This window comes from Echinops telfairi, unplaced genomic scaffold (assembly GCF_000313985.2).
Source record: "Echinops telfairi isolate 266 unplaced genomic scaffold, ASM31398v2 ScPeMD7_18;HRSCAF=68, whole genome shotgun sequence".
In the NCBI taxonomy this organism is placed as follows: Eukaryota; Metazoa; Chordata; class Mammalia; order Afrosoricida; family Tenrecidae; genus Echinops; species Echinops telfairi.
The window spans coordinates 55,804,081-55,813,834 of NW_022103915.1; the positions used below are offsets into that span (position 1 = coordinate 55,804,081).

General features: G+C 48.2%; 1 protein-coding gene across 2 annotated transcripts in view; it reads left to right on the forward strand.

Moving 5' to 3' along the window:
- Positions 1-9,754, forward strand: part of TRIM9 (tripartite motif containing 9) — a 132,748-nt gene that overhangs the window by 74,396 nt on the left and 48,598 nt on the right. For both annotated transcript variants that reach the window (XM_045287727.1, XM_045287728.1), the window contains exon 3: positions 3,724-3,846. In XM_045287727.1, coding sequence (XP_045143662.1) covers positions 3,724-3,846 — 123 coding nt within the window. The remainder of the gene's footprint in view (positions 1-3,723; positions 3,847-9,754) is intronic.

A 9,754-nucleotide genomic window follows, 5' to 3' on the forward strand; every position in this document is an offset into this window, starting at 1 on the left:
TATCAGCATCACCTGATGCAGACAGAAACCCAGCCCTTATGGGTTAATGTGTGAGGGTGTAATGTATGGATTATGATTTCTTTGGTTTATTTTTATGCTGTGAGGAATTCCTATTTATTTTTTCTGCCATGTCTCATCTAACTCATGCAACACACACACAGGCCAGTTTAAGGAGTGTTTAAGGAGCCCAGTGGTTAAAGCCCTCAGCTGTTAACCAAAGGTTGGCAGTTTAAACCAACCAGCTGCTGCACAAGAGAAAGAAGTGCTAATCTGCTTGCTTAAAGATTACCGTCTTAGACACCTCTGGGGTGGTTCTACTCTATCCTATGAGGTCACTGTGAACAGACCGGACTCGGTGGCAGTGGGTTCTTGGCCTTTGAGATGGGGACAGTAAGCCAGAAATACAACCTTTCTTTCCCAGTAGTTCTTATCTTCCCACACGCAGGTCCTAATATGCGGCTGAAGTCTCTTTAGAAAGAGGCCTGTTTCTTGGAGAATTCAAGTCATCCTTGTTGACTTTTTAAAGCCCTTTTTGTCACTCCGACTGTCTGGCATACCCCCCACCCTGTACCTTGTAAAAATTGTCTTATTTCAATTTTAAAAATGAATCACATTTTACTTTTTTGCCTTTCTTTCTTTACTTTCCCCCTTCGTTGCTGTCCCATAGTATTGTTTCTTCTTCTGCTTAAATACTTCAATTTAAAGGCTCAAATACTAATCGTTTAGCCAAGATCTCCTGATGACTCAAATTTCATATTGCTTCAACTGAACACAGCGACCAGTGGGTCCACCCCATGTAAGAGCTCACACATTCTCCAGTCATCGCTAAAGGGGAGAAGCTACAAAAATGACCCTTTGCATTGTTGGCCGTTCTAATGTTTTAAGCTGTGCCCCTCGGAAATGACCATAGCTCTGGCTTCCAGTCACTTGGCTTTCTGGTTTAATGCTTACCCTATGTGAAGGATGAACTGGCTCTTTAAATGGAAGCTATCTTTTGAAGCATTGCACACTGATTCTTCTGCCTCTTTTTGGCCTGTGTGCTCATGCTAGAGCCCCTAGCTCCCTAACAACCTCACAGGACTGCACCTCTTCTGCTTTCCAAAGCAACCGAGTTTATCCCTCAGCCCTGTCTTAGGTTATTCCGGCACAAAATGCCCAGCCCCCAGCTTGGCTCTGTCCTTGCCTCTTGCTCAGAACAGAGCTTTCTTTCTGCTCTAACAGAGTCAGCAGTACCCATCTACAAGTAGGCCCCCACCCCCACCGCCCTGCCACACACGCATACAGAATTACCTGCACTGGGCACAGAGCGCTCTTAAGTGATGCCTCCCAATGGGATTTCTCTGAGAGCTCTAAAGTAATTGCTGTGAAAATCAAAACAGCAGTTGTGGAAGCGATTGCTTATGCACATCCCACACCAAGAAGAATTTGCATTTGAGAATACCTACCAGTAGATCCTCAAATCATGAGACACCATTCTTGAGGGCTTTTAGAATAAAAGAACAATTGATAGGCCAAGTTATTCCTACCCTCTTTCTTGCCAGCTCCAAAAACAAAGCTCACCTTTTGCTCAGTCGGATGCTGTTTTTTAAGTGCTGTTAGTGCCCAGGTGAGTGTTATGGAGTGAATGATGTCTCTCCCTCCCCCATCCAAAATGTGTGGTATAAATCCTAAACTCTCTGCATGCACTTATCATTGGGATTTGGGATTGGGTTATGTTAAGAATGACTGCAAATTGTTGGCAGTGTCTGATTAAGAGTGGCTTATCAGTGCACTCACCCACAGACTAGTTTATAATACAGCAGGCAGACAGTGCAATCTTGCTGCCCATAAAGCAGAGCCCAGTCCAAATAGGTCGCTGGTAAGACACTAAATATAACGCAACACATCTCATCACTAAGACTGTAAGAGCAGCTTTCGTTTACTACAAATTAATTTTTAATCAGATTAGGGCTTATGAATCAAAATTATATATGTAGCTTTTTAAGGGTTACCTTTAATGCTTACAACACAGGGAGCTACTTCAAAGAAGTGACTGTGGTATTTACAGATTTAAGTCAAGTAGAAATTGGAGAGAGAGCACTTAAGCATCCCAGGAAGCCTCAGCATTCACAGAGCACGTGCTTGCCTTCCTCCCACGAGCTGTGGGTCGTGTCTGATTTTTGCAGTGGTGGGATGCCTGTTGCTGCTGCTGTTGTTGTTAGATGCCACCCAGTTGGTTTCAATCCTTACCAACCCAAAACACCATGGCCCTCCTCACCACGGTCCCTGTGCCCATTGTCGCACCGAATGTGTCAACCTGTCCCATGGAGGATATTCCTGTTGAGCCGCCCCTCTACCGCACCAAGCCTGGTGTCCTTCTCCAGGGACTGTTCCCTCCTGACAGCCTGGCCAAAATCCATACGACCAAGTCTCCCCATCCTGGCCTCTGAGGAGCACTCTGGCCGTATTTCTTCCAAGACAGATGTGTTTGTCCTTGGAGCAGTCTGCGGTACTTTCAATATTCTTCACCAGTACCACAGTTCAAAAGTATTGATTCTTCTTGCTTGTAATGCACACCCATGCTTCTTAACGACCTCCCTGTATTCACGGTGCTTTCTGCAATGATATGAACAAGGACGTTCGCCTGTGTTGTTCTTAAAAGCTTCTTTTGTCACTGGGTTACTGTTTAAGATGGAAGAGCAGTGCCATCCGTCCCTTTCTTCCCCTGCGTTTACTGTACTGTCTTTCAGGCCTCACCCAGTGTGAGGGGAGGTCAGATGCGCAGGCATTCCCTCCCCTGAGGGAATCAGTTGCCAGACTGCTGTCTCATCCCTCCACAGGGGTGGGCCTGCTCCCTGCCTCTGGGGACAATGGACAGGCTCCTGTAGGTGGAGTTTGCACCCTACTGATAATGTTCCTATGGAGACCCAGAGACCACCCCCTAGACCACCCTCTCATTGCTATGTAACCTATAGTGCAGCCCCTTCCTGTGACGTATGTCTCTACCTGTAACTAGTGGGCTGGCATGCCCCCAAAAGGTATATAGGTGGGAGTCAGCGGGACTTCTCTCTCTGACCCTGAGCTCCTTGCTGCTCACTCCCTGGTCACTCCCCTCTCCCTTGTTCCCTTTCCCTCCTTCCCTTCCCCTCTCCACGTGGACCACCAAGCTGGGCTGAGGTGAGCAATGTTGCTATGTATCATGTAATGTGTCTGACTGTATTATTGTAATAACTCTCATGCTCTCGATGACTTTAATATAATACTTATATATCTCAACCGTACAATTGTGCATTACTGAACCCAGAAGTAGTATTACTGAACCAGTGAGTTCAAGCAGCGGGTGGGGGCTGGTCACCTCACCCTCCGACAGCGTTATTATTTATTATTTTATTTAATACTACAACCCAGGCCCCCTCCTACCTGCCTTCGTCAAGGCTGCTTTGCACCATACCGAGCTGAGCAGACGCCAGCCCTCAGAGGGAGCTAGGTTCAGCTCTACCAACGGAGGCTATCTTTTGCTTGACATCCTTTGAACTGGGAAGGCAAAACTAAACACATGAAGCCAACTAGGCATCCCTTGGAGTGCAATGTGAAGTGCAATAGTGCCGCTGTAGAATGGAATGGTTCACAGTTACTGTCAAAAGTAATGCTCCTTGTGCCTTCTGGGCAGAGTGCCCTGCATTCCTCTCGCGGGTACCCTGAGGCACGCAGACCCTTGCAGCTGAGCTGTTCCCTCTCGCGCAGGAGAACAACGTGGAGTTTGAAGCCTGCCTGGTGGCCCAGTGCGACGCCCTCATCGACGCCCTCAACAGAAGGAAGGCCCAGCTGCTCGCCCGCGTCAACAAGGAGCACGAGCACAAGCTGAAGGTGGGTGCTGCGGTGGGCAGAGCCAGCAGGCCCCTGAGCAGGCCCCCACGGTCACAGTGGGCGGGCTGGCAGAAGTCTGTGTTGGCCAGTGGGCTGGCCAGGAAGGAGCAGCTACCTTCACTGGTCACTCCTTCATTGGCCTAACAAGTAGGGTGGGGGGTTTCTGGAGACTGATCTGCACAGAGGGATAATAAAGTTCAAAATAAATAGATAACTTGTCCTCGCGAGGCTTAAGTTCTATCGGGAAAGATCCACGGTAGTAAAATCAGTGGGATAATGCGGGGCGAGCAGAGCAACAGCTGAGACAGGCAGGCAAGCAGGCAGGAGGGGGCCCGGCAGGGAGGCTGGAACTTTAGACAGGGCTGTCGGGAAAAGAAGCATGTCTTTGAGCGGGGAAATGGAATCTGCACTTTGCAGAGAGCACATAGCATCTGGAGCAAACGCTGCAATTGGCAGACCTTGACCATCATACAACAGAATCCACGATGAAAAGTCTGAGGCCTGGTTTGCTACAGAGCTGGCGGTCCTGGAGGCATCAGATATGCCATCCACTGCCGCAGCGGAACAGGACCTTCAGCTACGAGAACATGGCCGAAGGGGAAGGAAGAGGCGGAAGGAGGCGATCCAGCAATGGTCACACAAGAGAGGGCCACAGAGATAGTCAGCAAGCATCCGGGTGGCTACCAGGGGCAGTAGTGGGTTAATGTGCAGCATTGACCTTGGATTAGAGTCGAGGGAGAAGAAATATCATAAGCCATCTGTTGAGATCTAAGCAATCCACTTCAAGATTTACTAGGAAGCAATGTGGTGAGTGAGCAATCTTGGGAGAATGGGTGGCCAGCAAATGACCTAGGGAGCAGCAGATAACTCCTGGCACACCCATTGCCACCACATTGATTCCACCTCATAGTGACCGCACAGGACAAAGCAAATCCCTTCCCAAGGGTTGACTGTACATCTTTCCAGGATCAGGTCCTCTCCTCTCTTTCCCAAGGAGTGACTGGGGGTTTAACACTGACTTTGCAGCTGGCAGCCCAACTCTTAGTCACTGTAGCAGGTTCCAAAGGAGCCCTGGTGGCGCTGCCAGGTCAGCGTTGGACGGCTAACCACAAAGTCAGCTTTTCAAACCCACACACCACGTCAGGGGCAAGAGATAGAGCTATCTGCTATCTGCTCCTGACTTATAGCGTCAGACACCCTAGATCGGGCTCTGTGCATCAGAATTACAAGTTCAAAGCAGGAACCGGTCCCTGGAGAATGGATAAGCACCCAGTTCTCCAGAATGCGCACCAAGGAAGGATTTCAAGAATTAAGAACTCAGACAAGAAGACGGTCTCTCTAAAAGCAGGGCCCATAGCACCATTCCTGAGCAGACCCAGACCAGGGCAAGACATCAGTTACGAAAGAGGATGTGAGGCTTGGTCAAGAGCCAGTCTGGCCATCCTGACCCCTGAGCAAGTTGCTAAGTCTTCAGGTCTGACTACTCTGAGCACTGGGACCACCATGAGACCAGGGGGCCAGCGGACTGATAAAGACAAATATCTTCCTCATCTCACGGGTCCCTGCTACAACATCCACGTGTGACTTCTCAAAACACATCTGGATCCATATCGTGGTCCTTCCTTCCTCCTGAGTCAGAGCAGTCAGTTGACTGGGAGACAAGATAAGCTTTCTCCCCAGTCTCTGTGAACTGCCCGCTGTCACTCTGAGGGGCCTGTGGAATCAAAGCAAGCAGGAGGCCAAGCTGTGACAATGGGGGTCAAACCATAAAGTCACTTGTCAGAGCTGCACCCAGGGATGGAGTCTGCTGACCTGCCTTCCAGCACCATCTCTGCCAGGCCTCTTTGATAGGACTTATAAGACTGCAACAGCACAATCTTATCAGGACAAGAGGCCCTGCAGGGGGGCGTTTTAGGGTAAAGAAAATTGCATGACTTAATGTGGGAATTTGAACCAGAAGAGAAAAAGGGCTTGGGCTGTGATATTCAGAGAGCCCCAGACTGTTGGTTGGGGGCAGGGTGTCAAAGCTGACCACCCCAGTGCTCCTTCCAGAGTGGCCATTACTGTCTTCAGGTGGCAGGTTCAACACTCTCAGGCTCACCGTAGAAGGAGCTCAAGCCCTCAAGAGGTAGCCCACTCCCCCCATGTCCTGGGAGCCTTGATGGCAGGTAATGAAGAAGGCATGGACCTTCCCATTGAGGCTAGCGCCTTCATGGCTAGTGCCTTGGGTAACTTACTAAGTCTCCCATGATGGAAATTCCACTTAAATGGCTTCTCTAGCTTTCAGTTTCCAGGCCCCTTACCTAATGTCTATGATCAAGTTGGTTGGTTCTGAATTTCTTAAAGGGCCATTGGTTATGTTTCATGACATCATATGTAGTAATTCCTAAGGAGAGCATAAGTGGGGGCCCAAAAAGTTCCCTACGAGTTTACCATGTGGATTTCAATCATGTTGATTTACCTGAAACCATGTGGGAACTAGATCTACTTGATAAGTATTGTCTTCTACGATATCTTGCATGGGCACAGTGGCTGCCTCAATGGGCTCAGGCATAGGAACAACTGTGTGGATGGTGCAGGACCGAGCAGTTTCCTTCTGCTGTGCACGGGGTTGCTATGAGTCGGAGCCGACACAATAACCCCTAGTAACAACAACAACAGGGTAGAGCTAAATAAAAATTTCTTCTAGACTCATTTTTATCTGGATTGAAATCTAGCAGCACTATGAGATTTGTTTCTGCAATTGCCTAGCTGGAAACATATAATAACCATCCTTCGTGGCCAATCTAAAATGTTAATAACAGGAATGGCTAACGTTTGGGACACTTTCCTTAAGGCAGCAGAATAAACCTTTAATGCGGGGATCAACACACTTATTCCTCACAACCGCTCTATGAGGGCATTGTTGTTGTTAGGGATCAAGTCATGTGCCTCTGATGGTGAATCTGTGCGACAGAACAAAACCCTGCCCAGTCCTGAGCCATGCTCGCTGCCCTGACTGTGTTGGGGCCCATTGTTGCAGCCACTGTGTCCGGCTCATTGAGGGTCGTCATCTCTTTGGCTGACCTTCTCCTTGGCCAAGTATGATGTCCTTTTCCAGAGACTGGTCCCGCTTGATGACCTGTCCAAAATGTGTGAGACAAAGTTTCACTGTTCTCGCTTCTAAGAGACATGTTGGTTGTACTTCTTCCAAGACAGATGTGTTTGTGCTTCTAGTAGCCCAGGGTCATGTCACTATTCCTTGCCAACAAGACTATTCAAATGAGTCCAGTTTTCTCCAGCTGTCCTTATTCATTGTCCAGTTTTCCCATGCACACGAGGCAATTGAAAATTCCATGACTTGGGCCAGGCACACCGTGGTTCCCAAAGTGACATCTATACTCTTCAAAATGATAGAGGTCTTCTGCAATGGATTTGATGTGCGTAATGCATTGCTTCATGTTTCCATGAGCATGAATTGTGAATCCAAGTAAAATGAAATCCTTGACAATTTGTTTCTCTGTTTATCATGATGTTGCTAATTGTTTCAGCTGTGAGGATTTTTGTTTCTTTATACTGATTGGAATCCATACCAAAGGCTGTAGTCTTTGATCTTCCTCACTAAGTGCTTCAAGTTCTGTTCAATTTCAGCAAGCAAGATTGTGTCATATGCATATCACAAGTTATTGATGAGCTTTCATCCAACCTTGATGTTATGTTCGTATTTATATAGGCCTGCTTCTCAAATTGTTTGCTCTTCATACTGATTGAACTGGTACAGTGAAAAGATCCAACCGCGATATACACATAACCCGATTTTTAAAATCAGACAGTATTCCATTGTTCTGTTCAGACTACCATCTCTGGCTTTCTGTACAGAATCTGCATGAGACAATTAAATGCTATGGAATTCTCATTCTTTGCAATATCTTTTATGAGCCACATAGCTGAATGCCTTTGCATTGTACATAAAACACAATATCTTTCAGGTAGTCTCTGCTTTCAGCCAAGATCCATCTACCATCAGCAACTATATCCTCTGTTCATATGGTGCAAACAGTCAACACCCTTTGCTACTACTCAAGGGTTTGGGTCTCCCCAGAGGCACCTCAGAAGAAGGGTCTAGTGATCTACTTCTGAAAAATCAGTAATAGAGGGCTATATAAGTTCCAAAGAAGAAAGAAGAGGGGTGGGGAAAACCTTATGGAGTGGTGAGTGTAGTTACCCTATGTGTCTCAGAATGAACCTGGCCACCAGGGCCATCATCTAAACCACTGTGCTTTATTGCCTGTCGCCAGTACACTGCAGAGAGAAGGCATAACCCAGCCAGCATCTTGGCCGTCAGTCAGTCAGTATCTAGTGCATACCTGCTACCAGCTGCATGCTGCAGGAAAGAGCAGAGGCGGGGCGGGACAGGAAGGTGATGAGGTGAATCCTGTCCTATGGAACTTAAGCGGGAGAGAGAAATCATTCCCACAGATGACACCAGCCCAGCTCGAGGAAGAGCCTCTGATGACCAGCGAGGTGTCCAATGCTATTGACCTTCCAGTGATGGTAGAATGGCTTCCATCTGTAGGGGGCAGAGAGCACCCCAGAGAAGAGCTGGCGAGTGTGTTAATGGTTCACTTACCTTCTCGCCTGCAGGAATCTGCCGGCTGTCAGGGAAGAAGACCATGATTAGCACAGTGGTTTTGCTCCATTCCGTTTGGACTGAGGACCGATGCTTTCTACCTGTGACTCCTGCCTTAACATTACTAAAAGATTGTTACTATAGTCTGATTTTAACACTCTTTGGAAACCCAGAATGTTATCGCGCACACAGAGACACACACACACACACACACACATACACAGTAATCCATTTGCATTGCATTGTAAAATACAACCCCTGCTGTCTTAGGGAATTGAGCTTGATACCTGGGGTTTTCCATACTAACTTGTGGTAAATTTTAACTTTTTTTTAGGGATTTTTTTTTCCCCTGCTATTGCTCTTGGAAATAAACATTGAAATAAAACACAGTGAGCTATTTGGGATAAAGTCTTGGGATGACTGTAGTCACCATTCCAGATTTGGGAGAGATACGGGGCACCGATCTCAATGGAAGGGGGTGTCAAAAATGAGAAAACGCTCCTTATGATCGTCAAAGGACAGTAGAGGGATGGGAAAGCCCCGCCTCCACCCCCCTCTCCCCCTGCCCTGCCCCTCCCTGGTGCTGCCTCTGCTGGCCGGGGCTGGGAACGTCAGCTGTGGGATCGCCCTGGAGATGCAGATGGCATGGGATGGCTTCAGTGAGTCGCTGCGACTCTGTGTTCCAGCCACTACATCCACCCCCTTCCCCGATGGTCCATCTGTAGTGGGCCTGCCCTGGCATCGCACACTAATATCCTTGGGGGCTCCTGAGCAGAGGCAGCTGCGTGCCCCGATTCCACCCTGCTGAGAATCGAGTCCCTGCACGGGGGTTCAAGGGCTGCAGAAATGAAAGACAGGTGGCTGTTTGTCCCCTACGGCAGCAAGGCCGTTCTGTCTTCTGTATCCAGTGAATTGCTTCTCTGTTGTTTTCTGCTGGTTGTATCTGTCACTGCCTCTAGAAACAGTCACCAATGTGGCCGCCGCCATGACTACTGACGCCAGCCTCCACTCTCCGCTCCCCTGCCCTCCCCTACTCTCCCCTGCCTTTTTGTTTTCTTGTCACTTCCACTGCTACTCAGATTTGTGAGAGAGAAAAAAACTGGTCTTTCATAGACATCACTTGCCAAGCACAGTACTTCTTTATGTCTTTGTTGGCTACCGCATCGCTGACTCTCCTTTGGGAATAGTCTCATGGTCTTCCGTTTCCCTTTGGCTGCGTTCTCGGGGACTTGCTTTTTGTTGACAAAGAGAGGAGTTGTGTGTGTGTGTGTGTGTGTGTGTGTGTGTGTGTGTGTGTGT